Source organism: Hippocampus zosterae, chromosome 1 (genome assembly GCF_025434085.1).
Source record: "Hippocampus zosterae strain Florida chromosome 1, ASM2543408v3, whole genome shotgun sequence".
NCBI classification, from domain to species: domain Eukaryota; kingdom Metazoa; phylum Chordata; class Actinopteri; order Syngnathiformes; family Syngnathidae; genus Hippocampus; species Hippocampus zosterae.
In genome coordinates this window covers 31,060,233-31,078,534 of record NC_067451.1, presented here as the reverse complement: position 1 = coordinate 31,078,534, position 18,302 = coordinate 31,060,233, and the positions used below count along the sequence as shown (strand labels likewise).

General features: G+C 44.9%; 1 protein-coding gene across 1 annotated transcript; it reads right to left on the bottom strand.

Moving 5' to 3' along the window:
• Positions 1 to 1,373: 1,373 nt before the first annotated feature.
• On the bottom strand, positions 1,374 to 17,219 carry LOC127606120 (LON peptidase N-terminal domain and RING finger protein 3-like). Its single transcript, XM_052074179.1, has 12 exons — positions 16,450 to 17,219; positions 6,015 to 6,133; positions 5,784 to 5,906; positions 5,394 to 5,510; positions 5,016 to 5,229; positions 4,865 to 4,949; positions 4,663 to 4,777; positions 4,360 to 4,481; positions 3,073 to 3,231; positions 2,825 to 2,987; positions 2,593 to 2,742; positions 1,374 to 2,008 (listed from the first exon to the last, which is right to left on the bottom strand). Exons 1-12 carry the CDS (start codon positions 17,126 to 17,128, stop codon positions 1,826 to 1,828), a joined length of 2,229 nt encoding a protein of 742 aa, XP_051930139.1. The 5' UTR covers positions 17,129 to 17,219; the 3' UTR covers positions 1,374 to 1,825.
• Positions 17,220 to 18,302: the final 1,083 nt, after the last annotated feature.

Genomic DNA, 18,302 nt, shown 5'->3' with positions numbered 1-18,302 from the left:
GAGTGTGAGTGCGAATGGTTGTTCGTTTCTGTGTGCCCTGCGATTGGCTGGCAACCGATTCAGGGTGTCCCCCGCCTACTGCCCGAAGACAGCTGGGATAGGCTCCAGCACCCCCCGCGACCCTAGTGAGGATCAAGCGGCTCGGAAGATGAATGAATGAATGGATAGATAGATAGATAGATAGATAGATAGATAGATAGATAGATAGATAGATAGATAGATAGATAGATAGATAGATAGATAGATAGATAGATAGATAGATAGATAGATAGATAGATAGATAGATAGATAGATAGATAGATAGATAGATAGATAGATAGATAGATAGATAGATAGATAGATAGATAGATAGATAGATAGATAGATAGATAGATAGATAGATAGATAGATATCGATCTATATATACATATATAAAACTTTAGTTTTTTTTAAGGCAAAGTTCTCTACTGTCCAAATACAAGGCCGTAATCAACACGGCATCACAATTTCTCAAAAAATGTATTTTCTAAGAATAGTCAAGGTAATAAAAACAATTCTATGGAAGGTATATTTTCTCTACTTTATGTGGAAGTACCAAATAAGTCTGAATCAACACCGACCTAAATAATCATACGTCAATGTGGGATTAAAATATATGGTTTAGAGTAGAGCAGCAATGTGAGCCTTTTTATGATTTTTTTTCAATTATATTTTCATCCAGGGCATTTCCCCCAACAGCGTGTTTATGGCTGCTGTTTGCAGGTATGAAATACAAAAATAAACCCGTGGGAAATCTTTCGAATAATGTAAACAAAGTCACTGCTTGCATAAATAATGAAAAAAAATAAATAACGGAGAAAAAAAAGTAAAAAATTCAACACATTAAAAAAAAACAACAACAAAAACACGAGAGTATTCGAGTCTAATCAATTCAAAATAATTAGTCAAAATAGATTACAAACTAGCAAAAAGCACACTTTTTCTGTGCGCTACTACAATGTGCGTTTTTTTTCTTCATTGAACGCCATATTTTCTCAATCAAAATTCACTGGTTTGCCGTGAGTTCATTTACACAAAAAGGAATATGTTTGGTCTCTCACAGAATTCATAAGTACACTTAGATATTGAGTGCTTCACAAATGTAACAGACCAACACTTGAGATTTGTTTTATCTTTCTTCGTCCCGTTCACACTTTTCAAATACACGGAGCTGACCGAAAATGAAAGCACTAAAGCACTTCATGATGCTACGAATGCTTGCTTGTATTTATGACAGGTAGTCTAATCAATTGATGAAGCACTGTAAATACATACACGCATATATTAGGGGCTTTTTAATTGACTTCAAAGCTGTTTTGATAGGTAACTCACCCCGAGGAAGAATGATAAATGGATTGTATTTTTATGTGTATTACCTCACATCAGAAGCACAGCCGACTGACTCTAAAAAAGGAGAAGTGCCATGCAAAAAAGGCCAACGAACATCGACTTCCATGCCTCCAGGTGGCGCCTGGAGCCAGGTGGAAGGTTGTGCGCATTAGCATCATGTAAAATGTTACAAAGGAAGACGATAATCCTCATCAGAAAGCAGAGTACCCATCTAGATGTAAAAAGTCCGTCTTTAGATTGGAAGATTCAAACAAAGAGGAGATGGTTTGTTTTCCAGAAGGTGTGAAGAGCCCTCGGACGAATGGAAGTTGAACGTCACGTGAATGAGTTTGTTTTTATGGATTGCGCTACAAAGGGGAAGGTGCCATCACATCAAGAGAAAGTCTCAAAAGGAAGAACAACGGGTCGACTGGTCGTCCGTGATTGGGGGCAGGTTGTGGGGGTCGGCCGGGCGGGACTATGACCTGTGGCCCACGGCGTGTCCCCGATGTCTGCTGCGTGACATGAAGAGCAGCACTTTGCGGATGCCGCTCAGGCGGTCTTTCAGGGAGGTGATGGCAAGGAAAGGCAGCTGTGCTCGGCCCTCTAATGGAAGAACAGCAAGTAACCACCAACACCATGATGGACCATTTGGACTCGCCTGAAGACGGGCAGGGAGAAAAGTAGCATTAGGGTTGCAAAAGGGTGAAAAACTAAATCACTAAATCTTCCATGGCAAATTTCAATGGGGAATTTCAGAATAATTCCAAACTGTCCGTGTGAATGACTTGACGTCATGAGAATTAAAAGTTTCTGGAAAAGGAGAGCACTATCCTATTCAGGCATGACTATTAGGGCAGGGCGGATACCGATGCCAGGTCTGGGTGTTGTGTGTGTGTGTGTTTATGAGGTTAACAATAATGCATAGACTACATTGTTAGCGTGTTGCTCTCCAAATGTGTACATTTATTTGGGATGACGATTTTCTACATTGTGGTATTTCAATACACATTTTCATTGACTGACAATTAGAGACTGTAATATACAGAGTGCTATCATCACTTCCATATGCATTTTTCAAAACTAAATTGTGCCTTCCATTGGATTTAGTCAACGCTGTATTTAACTGATTGGGTACCCGAACTGAACCTAACTCGGAGATACTATAAGTCCTGCAAAACTCAGTAGGATCGTTTTTAGGCTTGAGATCAGCGGTCGGGAGGATGTGCCGAGAATCCTACATACCTGAAGTTCGGAATCTTTCTCGGGTATGGGTCCAAAGTGGCCTTCAATGCGTTCCTTCTGCTCCGTTTTCAGGGAGTTGACCCAAACAAGGGCCTGGTCGTACACCGTGTCATGTAAAGACTGCAGCTCCCCCACCGCCAAGCCCTCCACCTAGGAGGGATTGATCAATTCATTTGAGTTGGCCAGCCCTTCAAAAAGCTCAACGATCAGCTTCAGTCGCCCGCCCGCTGACCTTGACATCCTCCAGGTACTCAATATCAGCTGTGTTGTAGCCATCCCTCTCGCTGTGTTGGATGACTTTAAATCTGCGCCTGCCGATGGTGTCCACCACCGAGCGCCCGTCCGAGAAGAACGTCACATCACGAATCTCCAACAGGCACCCGTAGTCTGCAAAGCTGGTCAGGGGGAGATGGGGGATGAGGGGTGAATATTACAAAACCCGGAAAGCCACACGAGAAGGACAACGTCTGCCGCACCCACCCTTTGAGGTCGTCCCCCAGACACATGCCAAAGCAGTTGGTTCCCGTCTCCATGCATCGGCGAATCATCAGTCGATAACAGGGCTCGAAGATATGCAGCGGACAGGGCACGGTGGGGAAGGCCATGGTGCACACAAATATAGGCACCTTCTTGTGGAGGCTGAAGAGAGAGAGGCAAAGAGGCACGCGAGTTGAACGCCGCACGGGGTCAGGGGAGGGGCTTTGCGCAACCTTGCAATTGTGGGACCTCTCAAACATAAAAGGAGTTTTCAGTTGAGATGTGGCCCACTGGTGTTTGATATGACAACACGTGCAGTTTACTCTGTATTTATAATCAAATATGCAGGGCTGAACAAGTTTATGAACATGAACCAAAAGGGACCGTCCGGCATTAAGGGGCGCTTTCATGCAGACATATTTCCACTTCAGTGCGCTCACGACCTTTTTTTTTTTTTTTCGATTCGGAGAAGGAATGAACCCAAATTTGGCCCGGTCGCTGGCCATCTCCCAAGTCAGAAATTAAAGCCCTTTGCAAGGTCGTTAGAGTTGAACAACAAACCGCTCCTCATTTGACAACTGATCAAGAAATAATAATGTCCTTTACAGATAACCATTTTGCTTAAAAGCTAAAAAATGCCTTGCTTTTAAGCAATGCTGTAAATTTAGGCCCTACGTAGCATAAACCTGACATCAAGTGGTGATCGGATAGGAATAATAATAATAATAATCCATTTTGTGTACTCAGTCTTCAGCAATTCCTATTGAATAAGAAGAATGACAGCGTCGGCTCCAGTATGGCGGATTTTCAGTTGTTCGTCTGCCTGACTGATTTCGTATCGCTAACCAACTGGCCTTCGGCAATAAAATACTGGTTTAAAAATACGGAGCTATATAACAAGAGATAAGGTTAATGATTATAAATAGATGTTGTTAGTTCGGGCCTCTGGCTGGTGATACTTGACACTTGGCGTCATGCGTATCGCAGAGGTCAGTGAGTCATCTCGACAGATGAGTTACAGTGGGGCAGTAGGTCAAACCGCAGCGCTGGTTATGTCAGTCCCTCAGCAAGGGCGTGGCCAGGGCAGAGGGAAATTGTCAGAAATATTCACCCCCTGAGAGGAAAAGTTCCCCCAAGTCCAGAGCCCGGAGATTTTCTAGCTGGCTATGGCCATGTTCAACATGTCATCATTGAACATTTGAAGGGAAGGCTTGAAAGGACACGAAGGGAGAGAGCGTGCGGCAGTCCAACAAATGTTATGTTCATGAACAGAAAGTTGTAAACGCTTACTTGGAGAGCTCAGCCATCTCCTCGTTGTGAATTTTCTGTCTTTCCATGAGCTCAAACGGAAGATACCTGGCGATGAGGTTTTCCATTAATGTGGTCTTGCAGTATTGTCTTTGGACTAGGTACTGTGGAGGCACGGAGATCATTCAGAGGTTAGAAGAGGACGACAAGAGCAAGATTGATGGATCGATCTCTCTAGCAAGGTAGCTGTCTCGATTTTCTGAGGTTTAAATGTTGAATTGCAAAAAATATTCCACAGAGTGTAGGAAAGAGTGTTTATTCAGAGCAAACCGGAGGTTCACATACTTCGGACAGTTCTTCTTTGCAAAGCGGACACTTTGGGTTGTGGTCCAGACATCTCTTGAGACACTGGAGACAGAAGGTGTGACCGCAAGGCGTCGTCACCGGCTCGTACAACAATCTGGGGACAAATATACAAAACTGCCCTTTAGCATATGTTCCGCCTGGAATTAAATGCAAGTGGCCTTGGATGTACGGAGCACCTCACCTCATGCAAAGAGAACATTCCAGATCTGTTGGGTCCAAATGGTCCCCAAGTGCAGAACTGAACAAATCGTTTGTCTCCGCCGACTCTAAAAGATGAGACATGAGTTGCAACCCTTCGATTGGAATTCAATTATTAGCATGTGTGCGCTCACCAGACTTCAATCTTTTTTTGGCATCACTTTTCCCCTCTGCTCCCGGCTCCTCCTCCCACTCCTCCTTTATCATCCTCCGCTTCCGTTTGTATGGAAGACAGCGGTCCATCTTCTCGTCCCCTTGAACTGTGACCTCACTGCTATCCAACCTCCCGCTCGCAGGAGCACCGGGAGTCTCGCTCGACTCGGATGACGGCGGGACAAGGCCGAGGAGCTGAGAGGAGCGCCACGGAATTATTACACAATGTGCTCTTATTTTTTTTTTTGCAGACAGGATACCTGCACCGCGGCGCAAATGCCAGTGGATTCTGATTTTTGCACCGAGGCTCGCTGGACTTTTGCCATTTTAGTTAACCGGCATGCTCGGCCTCCTCTTACCTGAGAGGGTGCGTTGATGCTCTTCTTCATGCGCCCCCTAGAGGACAGGATGTTGGGGAAATCCCAGATGTGTTCAGGCACCTGATTTGTCACGGGAGCCAAGAGGTCACTAAGGAGCTGAGGAAGCAATGAGGACAGAATAAGACGTCTTGAATAATTCACTCCTCGGGTTAGTTAGGGGGTGACTTTTAATTTGCCACATATTCAGTGGGCAAAATGTTTGTTTTTTTTGTTTTGAGAATGTAGTCTGCCTTTGTGTAGAACAGCGCCACGTCCCACTGAGTCGTTTCAAATCATCGAAACAGATGGCAACTGCGTTAATCGGAGCACCTTTGATCTGACAACGTCAGTAATTTCAATCAATCACTGTCCAAGGCAGTGTGGATATACCTTGTTCGCTTCATTCCTGGCCAGTCGACAGTCAGGCTCTATAGAAAGACATAGAAGGTATTCTCTCAGGGCTTCCTCAGTCCTGCCCAGTGACATCAGAGCCTGTGCCTTACGAATATGACCCTGGAGACAAAGAAGTCGTTGCAAGAAAATGATCAGGAATGAATTCCTTCAAAGAGAACCAAAAAAAAAAAACACACCAAAAATCGAAGCCAATATTATTTGTTGTACCTTGGACCACAGAGGCATGAGTCTGCAGGCCACCTCAGCATCTCTCAGCGCCTTTTCGTAGTGTTTGAGACTGGAGTGGATCTGGGAGCGGTTACTGAACAGAACGTGGTCCGTGGGTGCTGAAGAGTACAATCAAAAAGCAATTAAGTCGTGTACTGTATTTGTAATGGGAATTTGACAGCTAACAGGGCAAAAAAACCCAAAAAGTACGGTAACTTTTCATACCTATTGAATGCTGACCAGTTATTTTAAGCGAAGTTGCCTCCACATGCACTAGACTGTACCGTGTGTAGCTGCTCCAAATGCTGATTGCGCTGGGCTGATCTGTGATCTGTGTCCCTCCATGTTTTTTTTTCTTTCTTTAATAAATCTCAGCATTTTTTTATAAAACCTTTCGTTGTCTTGGTTTCCATGGACAAGACATATTCAAAAAACGGGCATCAAGAAAGTGAGATGTTTTAATGGTGTCTCTTGACATGCCAAAGGTGTGAAAAAAAGGAATTAAAAAAGAATATTCTTTCTTACTTACTCTGAACTGAATTCCTGAGATTATTAGATTATTAGCCGGCATATTAATTAATGCTAAAATATTACAAATACACTCAGAATGCAAGGAGAAGTCATAAAAGCCAAAGGTGTTTGCAAAGGCTAAAACCTATAATTGTACTTTTAATGTCAAATGTAATGATCATTTCTCTTTATTTGTGTTCGATACCATGTTTCGGCGTCTTTCGTCTGCTGACATGATTTCACTGCAGAACGTTTCCACTGGATCTACAATATGGAATATGAAACTGCATGCAAAGCCAGTAACTTGTGGCTTTTAAGGTATGTGAAAGAACGACTCTTTCAAATGGATTCGGTGACATATTACAAAACGCCTGCCTTAGAGAACCATGCAGCACTATCAAGGTCACCCACATTCTATGTTTCATAACCACTCAAACTTATGCAAATATCACATTTAGCCTAAAGAATAAAGACGCTGGCCAAGCTACATTTTAAATCCATTTAAAAAGCAGCAGGAAAAAAAAAAACACTAAGGGAAGACGTGGGCATGAACACACGAGCAGCGTAAGATAGTATGGACAAGTGGTTCTCAACCTATTTTGTGTCACGGACCAGTTGACGCAAAGTACCGGTACATGTTGTTCGCGGACTGGCTTTTAAATTGAATGAGGTGTTCGCGGGATGTCGGCCCATGTTCCCAGCGACTACAAGTCCCCCCTCGGGACATGGCCTTAATGAGGTCGCGATCCTGCATCACTTTTGAGACCTCTTCCATGACCACGGTCTTCCTCTGCCCCCAGCCTGCGCGGCTGACTTGGACTCTTCCCAGGATCTCCTTGTGTTGTAGCCTGGAGATGGCTTGGTCCACTTCCTCCTGGGCCCTCCACTTGCACCCGCTACAGACGGTCACCGCTGCTTCGTCTTCGGACCGCCTCAGCTCCCTAATGAGGCGAGTCTTCTCCTGTGTCGAAAGACTTCCGAGGGAGTTGCAGCACGTTCTTGCCGGTGTCTGAGAAACAGCGCGGCAGGCCCAACCGCTTCCTGTTCGAAATGCCGTCCAGCTTGCTGGCCGTGGAATATGGCAATTCTTTCGCTTTTAATGGCCACATCATGATGGAAAAGTCTGACTTGGTAGCACCGCATTTTCAGCTTCTCAGGAAGTTGGCTGCTGTCGATCTTGGCAAGGTCCCCGCTCAGTTGTTTCTGCCCCGTCCTCCCCATACGCTCGTCCGAGAGCTCTCGTGTTGAGACTCGGTGGGTGGGATGGTAGTGGGGTGAGCGGCAGGGGCTTGACTGCCCCCCTCAGTAAAAGCAAACAAAAAAGATCCTGGTCTGTCTCCGTGCGGCGCCGTGCAGCACCAAATGGGCCGCGGCCCGCTCCCGGTTCGCCGACCGGTGGTTGGGGACTGAGGCTACGGACCATTTCACACACACTCCGCCGATTCTATCATCAAGACATGGACGGAATTGCTTTAAATTCCCTGAGGGCTTGCCCTGACTTCACACACAACAGCTAAATGCCTCAGCGCAAAATTGATTCCACGTGTGACCTCAATCTAGATCGGAAACGCCTTCGAAGTTATGATACTTTTTACGATTATTATTATTTTACTCCAGATTCAACAGCCAGGTCATGCGAGTCTAACGTCACAGTGAAAAGTACATTAAGCTATTCAAAGTGAGCTTTCTGTGAAATGTATATGTTGAATGTATACACGATATTGAATGTATAGTCACTGTATGTCTATGACAGATTATAGTTCAAGTACAAAGTATTATGTCTTAGGGCATAGTATTCGATGAGTCTGTTAATCACTCTGTCTATTGAGTGTTCTTTAATACTGATGAATACTCAGGACATCTTTTTATCTACTGATCCACTGGTGAAAGGACACTTTGATTCTCTCCTCTTTCATCGAGAACTGCTTTAAACAACAAAGCGCGTCAGGGAAAAGTGGTTACGATTGCACGGCTGTCCGTGTTTTTATGTTGCGTGTTGTGTTTATGATTGTATTTTTAACGTTATTATTTTATTTGATGTGAACTGCTTTGTTAAGCGCTTTGTTACAGCTGCAGCGGTTGTGAAAAGCGCTTTATAAATCGGGATTTATAAACTGGCAGGGCACAGTTGCACCTTATGTTCAATGATGTATAAAATATAAACACCAAACATAAAAAGTAGTCTCCCTTATGATTGTAAATAGGGCCTACCCCGATGGTTCACATCATTTCCAGCATTTAACTTTTCACTAACCTGCTGTGCTTTGAAAAACATTTGCCCTTTGTATTCATGCATTAGTGCGCGGTCAGGAATGCTGCGGGATGGTTTGGTAAACTTCTTCGCATGTTCTTTGTGCAATAGTTATCTGAATAAGTCTTAATATGTTACGTGAACATACCAGCAACGTTCGTCGTTTATGCGTCATGTAAAGTTAGCTTGTAACATACTTATTCAGCCTGTTGTTCTCTATTTTTATTTGCCTTTCAAGTAAGGGTGTGGAAAATAATCGATATTAATCGATACATCGATACGCACGTGCGCGATCCGAGTGCATCGGCTCATCACTGGGTACGACGCGATTGACGGGTGAAATCGCGATTCATCACGATGCATTGATGGGTATCGGTAAAATCCGATTTAAGCGCCGTTTTATTCATGTTAAACGTCACATATATGCCCTTTCCTAGGCGCGATGAATGCACCATCATTGCTTTGCGTTTTGTGTTGAATACGGACGGTAGCCGTGCGTCACATACAGTCCAGTACACAACTAGCGAAACGTTACGGAAGTTAGCGCAAGCAGCAGCAAGTAAACTACTATATTTAATGCAGCCGCAACATTCAAATGTTATGTTTGGAAATACTACGGCTTCGAAAAGAAAGACGGAAAGCTTGATAAAATCTCCGTAATTTGCAAGGAATGTCGCACTAAGAAGCCATACAACGGCAGCACCACAAATATGCAGACCCACTTAAAACGATGGCACCAGATCACCGACAAGTTTCCCTCCCGCTCCCCCGCTTCCCCGCCCAGTTCCTCGTCGGACACCGGAGAAACTCTTGGTAAACCAGGTCAGGATCAGAAAAAAATTGCCTCTTATTTTGGGAGTCCCCTTGCAACTCACTGTGACCGCGCAATGGCTATAACTAAGGCCACTGCTTATTTCATATGCAAAGACCTCCAGCCTTAGCGTGATGGACAACGAGGGTTTCAGACAGCTCGTGCACGTTTTGGAACCCAGGTATAAAATACCAGACAGGTCTGTGTTCACTTACAAAAATATTCCCGATGTGTACAACAAAGTGAGAAGTGAGATTACTGTGTCGCTGAACAGTGCGCAAAGAGTTGCACTTACAGTGGACGGGTGGACATCTTGCGCTATAGATTCATATATAAAAAATAAAAATCCTCATCTCACCCCTCGGGTGGTGTCCGTCCCTCATTCAGCTCGGGTCCTCTACCAGAGGCCAGGAAGCTTGAGGGTTCTGCGCAGTATCCTTGCTGTTCCCAGCACTGCACATTTCTGGACTGAGATGTCCGATGTTGTTCCCGGGATCTGTTGCAACCACTCATCTAGTTTGGGGGTCACTGCCCCGAGTGCTCCGACCACCACAGGCACGACTGTCACCTTTACCTTCCAGGCTCTCTCCAGCTCCTCTCTGAGCCCTTGGTATTTCTCGAGTTTCTCATGTTCCTTCTTCCTGATGTTTCCATCACTTGGGACCGCTACATCCACTACAACGGCTTTCCTCTGCCCTTTATCTATGATCACGATATCTGGTTGGTTCGCCATTACCATCTTGTCAGTCTGGATCTGGAAGTCCCACAGGATCTTCGCTCTGTCATTCTCCACCACCTTCGGAGGTGTTTCCCATTTTGACCTTGGGGTTTCCAGTCCATACTCCGCACAGATGTTTCGGTAGACTATGCCAGCCACCTGGTTATGGCGTTCCATGTAGGCTTTCCCTGGCAGCATCTTACACCCTGCAGTTATGTGTTGGATCGTCTCAGGTGCCTCTTTGCACAACCTACACCTTGGGTCTTGTCTGGTGTGGTATATCTGGGCCTCGATGGCTCTGGTGCTCAAGGCCTGCTCCTGAGCAGCCAGGATGAGTGCCTCTGTGCTGTCCTTCAGGCCAGCCCTCTCTAGCCACTGATAGGACTTCTTGAGATCAGCCACTTCAGTTATGGTCCGGTGGTACATCCCATGTAGGGGCTTGTCCTCCCATGATGGTCCCTCTTCCAGCACCTCATCTTCTGTTCCCCATTGTCTGAGACATTCTCTGAGTACGTCATCCGTTGGAGCCTTCTCCTTGATGTATTCATGGAGCTTGGATGTTTCATCCTGGACAGTGGCTCTCACACTCACTAGTCCCCGGCCTCCATCCTTTCGGCTTGCGTACAGTCTCAGGGTGCTGGATTTGGGATGGAACCCTCCATGCATGGTTAGGAGCTTTCGAGTCTTAACATCCGTGGTCTGAATCTCTTCCTTTGGCCACCTTATTATTCCTGCAGGGTATCTGATCACTGGCAGGGCATAGCTGTTTATTGCCCGGGTCTTATTCTTGCCATTGAGCTGGCTTCTTAGGACTTGCCTCACTCGCTGGACGTATTTGGCCGTAGCCGCTTTCCTTGTTGCCAGTTCGAGGTTGCCATTGGCTTGTGGTATACCAAGGTACTTGTAGCTGTCCTCAATGTCTGCTATTGTCCCTTCAGGGAGTGAGACCCCTTCAGTGCGGACTACCTTTCCTCTCTTAGTCACCATCCGACTACATTTCTCAAGCCCGAATGACATCCCGATGTCGCTGCTGTAGATCCTGGTTGTGTGGATCAGGGAATCTATGTCCCTTTCGCTCTTAGCATACAGCTTTATGTCATCCATGTAGAGGAGGTGACTGATTGTAGCTCCATTTCTGAGGCGGTATCTATAGCCTGTCTTGGTGATTACTTGGCTTAGGGGGTTCAGTCCTATGCAGAACAGCAGTGGGGATAGTGCATCACCTTGGTATATGCCACATTTGATGGACACTTGGGTAAGTGGCTTGCCATTGGCTTCAAGTGTGGTTTTCCACATCCTCATCGAGTTCGCAACGAAGGCTCTTAGGGTCCTGTTCACCTTATACAACTCCAAGCATTCAGTGATCCATGTATGTGGCATCGAGTCATAGGCTTTCCTGTAATCAATCCAAGCTGTGCACAGGTTGGTACGTCGGGACCTGCAGTCTTGGGCGACTGTTCTGTCAACCAGGAGCTGATGTTTGGCTCCTCTGGTATCTCTACCAATGCCCTTCTGTGCTTCGTTCATGTATTGATCCATGTGTCCACTTATCTTAGCCGCAATGATGCCTGACATGAGCTTCCATGTTGTGGAGAGACAGGTTATTGGCCGATAGTTGGATGGGGCTGCACCCTTTGAGGGATCCTTCATGATCAGGATGGTTCGCCCTTCGGTTAGCCATTCTGGGTGAGTCCCATCCCTCAGCAGCTGGTTCATTTGTACTGCTAGGCGCTCATGGAGTGCTGTGAGTTTCTTTAGCCAGTAGGTGTGGACCATGTCCGGGCCTGGTGCTGTCCAGTTCTTCATATCTGAGACTCTTTCCTGTATGTCTGCCACTGTTATGGTAACTGGGTTCTGTTCAGGGAGGTTGCTGTGCTCCTCTCTCAGGGTCACCAGCCATTGTGCACTGCTGTTATTTGCAACCTCCTTCTCCCATATGCCTTTCCAGGACCTTTCAGTTTCCAGTCTTGGTGGGTCAGCTCTGTTGTTAGGACCCTGCCACTGAGCGTACACTTTCGCAGGTTGTGTTGCGAACAGCCTGTTTATTCGTCTGGCCTCATTCTCTTTCGTGTACCGCTTTAGGCGACTGGACAAGGCTTGGAGCCTTTGTTTGGCAGTTTCGAGTGCTTCAGGTATGGTCATCTGGATGTACCTCTCGGGTATCGGCCTTTTCATCACACCTCTCTGGGCCTCCGTTAATTGACTCACATCTTTCCGGGCCGCCTTGATCTTAGCCTCCAACCGTCTTTTCCATGGTGGGTAACGTATCTCATGGCTTCCATGGTTGCTCTTATAGCCCAGAGTCTCCAGGATCACTGATGCTGAAGCGTATATCAGCTCATTGGTTTCTGTGATCGTTACGGTAGGGATCGCCCTCAGTGCTGCATTCACACTTTCTATGAGACTTTCAGATGGTACTTCACATAGCCGTTGTAATCGGTTTCTAGGTTGCCCCGCTTTCATTCTCGCCATGATCTTAGCTTTCAGGTCAGTTGCTGCCTCGCTCAGCATTTCATTCATTGGGGCTGGCCACCCAATCTCATCATCTGCATTCATTGTGGGTTGCCTCCCAATCTCTTGTATGACCTCCTCCTCTGATCTGGCAGCCTGGGGCCCTTCACCATGGAACCTGCGTTGTACATCATCAATCTCAAGTTGTGACAGCAGTTGCCGTTTGTGGATGTTGGAACACTGAGCTACTAGTTGTTTCGCGGTCAACCGTGACTGTGGGTTTCGAAGTAACCACTTAGCCCACATTCTCTGCATGTAACCCCTCTGACTAGGGTTGCTTGAGTAGTAGCATTCCAACAGAGCCATGTTATCGTATCTCGCCCATCTCCGCTTTGTTCCAGTAGCCCATTTTATATATATATATATATATATATATATATAGACAGACACTCAGTGAGAATAGTCGGTTTGTGTTTACACTATAGCAACAGCTGTGAGTCTCAGGTGCCAAATTGTTTATATTTTCTTTGCACAAAACCCAATTGTGAAAGGGCTTAAATAAGTTGTTTTACAAGTTCTACTCTTTATAAGGAATAAAGTGGTATCCTTTTTGTAATACCATACTGAATTCCATCTTTTTAAAAGCTTTTTTTCTTTGCTTATTTGCATCATGTTTAATTGCACAATATCGCAACAAATTGCATTGTATCGTATCGGATCACATTGATTTGAACTTAATGTGTATCGAATCGTATCACATCGTGACGACGGTGAAACGTATCGCATCGTATCGCCAGAAAATTCCATGTATCGTTTAAGTATCGCATCGCTGGCAGTGGATCGAGATGTGTATCGAATCGTCCTCAGTGCTGAGATTCACATCCCTACTTTCAAGATGACATGTCTGTTCTTGGGATTGGATTTTATCACATACATTTCCCCCCCAAAATGTGACTTATACTCCAGTGCAACTTACGTATAGTTGTTTTTCTTCTTTATTATGCATTTTATGGCTAGTGCGACTTATACTAAGGAACGACTTATAATCAGGAAAATACGGTACTCGATGTCAGAATTTGTAAGTATCCGTGAGCTTGAAATAAGGCCAGTATCGGCCCGAAATTGACAATAGATCTCAGTACTCGTCCATCCCAGCTATTACTGTCAGCGATGTAACGACAGGCAAAACAAATAAGGACTCTTCCAAGAGCCGGCAGATGGTACATAATTAACCTGTCTACCCACTTATTGCAACATGTTTGTTTGGTGGTGTGACTGGAGATTTTTTTCAAATGCAAAACAAGTCCTTTGGCTCAGTAAAGGTCTGACAACGCTGAATTAAACAACACTTATCATCATAAAACCGGAACATGGTCTTACTTTTATTTTGTGGTTATATCAGCCTGCCTGGTGGAGCATTTCAGAAACAAACTTGGCCTACTGAGCATTCCTAGTGGTGACCTGAAATAATACCCTTGACCTACATTTGTGTCATTCTCCGATTACACAACGAATGAGCCAAGGGGGCGGTGACGCGCTTATGCAATGTTTGGCCCACTGGCCCAGCCAACATGAAGCTTGTTATCCAACACGTGTAGACGCAGTGCGCGTCACGTCAGCGCCCGTTACGTCAGTGCGTGCGCATACGCACACACGCGCACACACACACACACACACACACACACACACACACACACACACACACACACACACACACACACTCTCTCTCTCAATGGAATGTTGCAGCATAAACAATAAGGACAGGACACCATATATATATATATATATATATATATATATATATATATATATATATATATATATCAGCTTAAAAGAAGAAATAGTATGCTAGAATGTAGAATGCAAAAGAGGAACAGTACATTCACCGTCTTCATTGTGACCTGTTGTAACTGTCATATGCTTGTGCACGAGTTTTTTGCCTCACTCAAATTATCCTCAAAATGAGGGTAGTTCGAGCGTGTTTTTTTTTTCTCCCCCTCTCCTTCACTTGTGGTTTCTATCTGACTTTCGGGTTGAGTGAACGCTGGCGCGTTTTGGCTGCCGCTGCTCAACCCGTATTGCTTGGTGTTTTTTGTTATTGTAAAGTGTCCTTGGGTGTCTTGAAAGGCGCTTATAAATAAAATGTATTATTATTATTATTATTATTAAATATCGGCTCTTAATGTAGTGGGGTTGGAGGATGATATAGTGTACACAATCGCAAGTTTTGCTATTTTCTGAACCCTTTGTCACTTCAGACGGTAAGGTGATTGGCAGTCTCAAAAGCTCTGAGGCGTTTAGTGAGCCTCATTAAGTTAATGGGACTATGAGCTCCTGAAATTGTTTACTCTAAGTTTCAATGTTAATAATATTTTTTCTTTTAAGAGTTGAGGAGACTTCGGATGGTTCTGTATTTTTGTATTTTATGGCGGCTTTCAATACCGGACTCAAAATCGGGCTGATAAATATCATTGCTGAAGACAATTACCTCAGTTTTGGTTTGGTTTACCTAAAAGCCATTTTGGTACATTCAGTTTTTAATAATCTGCTCAAGACAGTGATGTTGATTGAAATACTGTCATTTTGTGGCATTGATAAATATAGCTTTATTTCATCTGCATCACCATGACAGCTAACATTGGCGCTATGAAGAGTTTTCTAAAAATAATAATAATAACAGTGCACTTGAGTGGAGGTTGATTACAGGAGTTCATAATATAGGTATAGTTTATTTATCGTTTCAAAGAAAAAGACACCATGATATCACCTAATAAAAACTTCAAAAAAGCATTAGGACTGAACAATCAATCAAATTCATATCGACATCCAAGTGTAGTAAAATGCAGTTTTTGAATTGTAAAAACTAGAGGAAAAAACTGCCTTATTTCTATTGGTCAGAGGCTATTGAATGTATTTATTTATACAGTGTCTCGAATAATTTCAGTGCTTAAGAAGTTCATGTGTAAACATGTCATTTTGGGCACATGAAAAGTTGAAGGGAAATAGTCACGGGTTGTTTTGCATAGTTATTCTAATCTTATTTATGACTTATTTATGTTTACGCTGCACAGGTAGCGTTCTGTGAAGGTGTCATTGTGAATATTTAGTCGAGGGAAAGTCAATGTTTATTTAGTAAGTTAATAACTCTGATTTGAGTAGTTAGAAAAACGTGTTTTTTGTTTTAACTCATGGATCATTTGGCTTTTTTTGGCATGAGACTAAACTACAAGACCATTTACAGTATATCAAATAAATCTAGGGCTGCGATTAACGATGACATAAATAGACACTCATTTGGTGATGAATCATCAAATCAAAAACAAACTTTTCTTAATTTCCCATACCCTTATTTAGAAAAACACACTATTTCAAATTTAAAGTCCAGAAAATGCACAAACATAAAGTGATTCTGATTAAGTTACAGGTTTGGTCACGTGTCAGCAACTTGGCAAAAATAATTAATAATAAACAATTTGTTGGTGATTAGTTGATTCCTCATTGCACCTAAAAATAAATCTGACAGTACAGATGAATTTATTCCTATTTTATGTTCCAACTACATGGGAAAAGGACCTCGAAAAAAAATAACTGCAATCGCAAAAAAACAATCAATCACAATTGGCTTATTTTGGGAAACCCTTTGGCCCCGGGGCGCACAATGTGATTCGAAAAATATATCAAACACAAGACTTACATATCAAGATGGCTTGGTTGTATTTCTTCAGAGCCGCTTCCACCTTCTTCTGCGAGTAGAGGCCGTTGCCCTCCAACCGCAGCTGGCCGGCCCGGTGCACCCTCGGGAACCATTTGGCCAGCAGGTTGCTGAGGACCACGTTGACCCTGTAGCTGCGGACTGCCACTCGGGAGCTGAGCCTGCACTCCTTGCACACCACCTCCTTCTCGTTCTTGTCCCTCTCCAGACACTTTTTACAGAAGCAGTGTCCGCACGCCAGAGTGACGGGCTCGAACAGCGAGCTCAGACAAATCCGGCACGAGAAGTCTTCGCACCCGCAACCTGTAGCTGGGCATCCCGCCGCCTCCGCGTCCTCTCCCCGGTCGCCGCCGCTGTCCAGCCTGGTGATGGAGGTCAGGTAGTCGACAAGGTTGTCCAGGTGCGCGGGTCTCAGTCTGTCCATCTCCGCGGCTTGCCGATAAGCGACGAAAGCCTCAGCGAATTTCCCCCCGAAAGCGAGCGCGTCCGCCCACCTCACGGTCAGCTCCTGTCGGCTCTCTCCATCCTCCAAAGCCGCGAGCTGGCATTCGTAAATATCCGCGGCCAGGTCGAAGTTTTTCGCCCGGAAAGCTTCCGCGGCGAACTGGAGCATACTCTCGCTCTCTGTTCCCATGGCGGCCGGCTTGTTGCAGGAGCTCATGTGCGTGGAGCATCCCCGCTCAAGTTACGCGTGAAATGTTTGCGAGGAAGCACTGAGTGCCTCCAGGCACATCACGTCACATTCAACAGAGGAAGGGGGGGGATTCACCAGTTACGTAAAAGTTGTCACGTGACACCAGTCAGCCGTTCTCATTGGGCAAGAGCGTGAAAAAAATCCGTTACAAAACAATTGCCAATGTAACACTTCCAGAACGGGAGTGTCTGTGGGGCAGCAGCCGCTCTAACCTGCATCCTGGACTCCATGAACGACATATAATAAGGCCCTCCAATAACCCAATTGTTATTACATATGTAATGTATTCATTTGCTTTTTTTGTTTGAGTCACAAGCGTCCTGACACTGATTTCTGTGTACAACCAGCCAACAAACCAGGACGACATACGTTCATAACCTGGTTGCTTTCAATTAAGGTCAGTTGGAAGTTTGTCCTCCACTTTCTCAATGAACCCATGAACTCAAGTTATTCTTTTCAGGTTATTCGCAACTGCAGCGTCCAGTTTTAAACAATTTGCATTTTTTCAATGGATTAACAAAAACAAAGGTCAAGCCAATAAGGGAAGTTCTAGGGTCAGAGGCAAGATAGATTCAAACATTTTGTACATTTGATCACTGTTTCATTCCCACATTTATCAAAGAGAAGCATAAGCTTTTTGAACACGCTCAAGACTGTAGAGATGATCGTGGACTTCAGGAAACATTCTTCTCCTCAGTTGCCCCTCACACTATCCAACTGCCCTGTGTCAACCGTTGAGACCTTCAGGTTCCTGGGAATCACAGTCTCCCAGGACATGAAGTGGGAAGTCAACACCATCTCCATCCTGAAAAGGGCCCGGCAGCGGATGTACTTCCTGAGGCTGCTGAGGAAGCATGGCCTGCCACAGGAGGTGCTACGACAGTTCTACACGGCAGTCATCGAATCAATCCTGTGTTCTTCCATCACGGTTTGGTTTGGGGCCGCCACAAAAAAAGGACAAAATCCGACTTCAACGGACAGTTAGGACGGCGGAAAAAATCGTTGGCACCGCCCTACCCACTCTTGAGGACTTGCACACTGCAAGAATCAAGACAAGGGCACGGAAAATCCTCCTGGATCCCCCGCACCCTGCCCACCACATTTTCCAGCCACTCCCCTCAGGCAGACGCTACTGATCCAT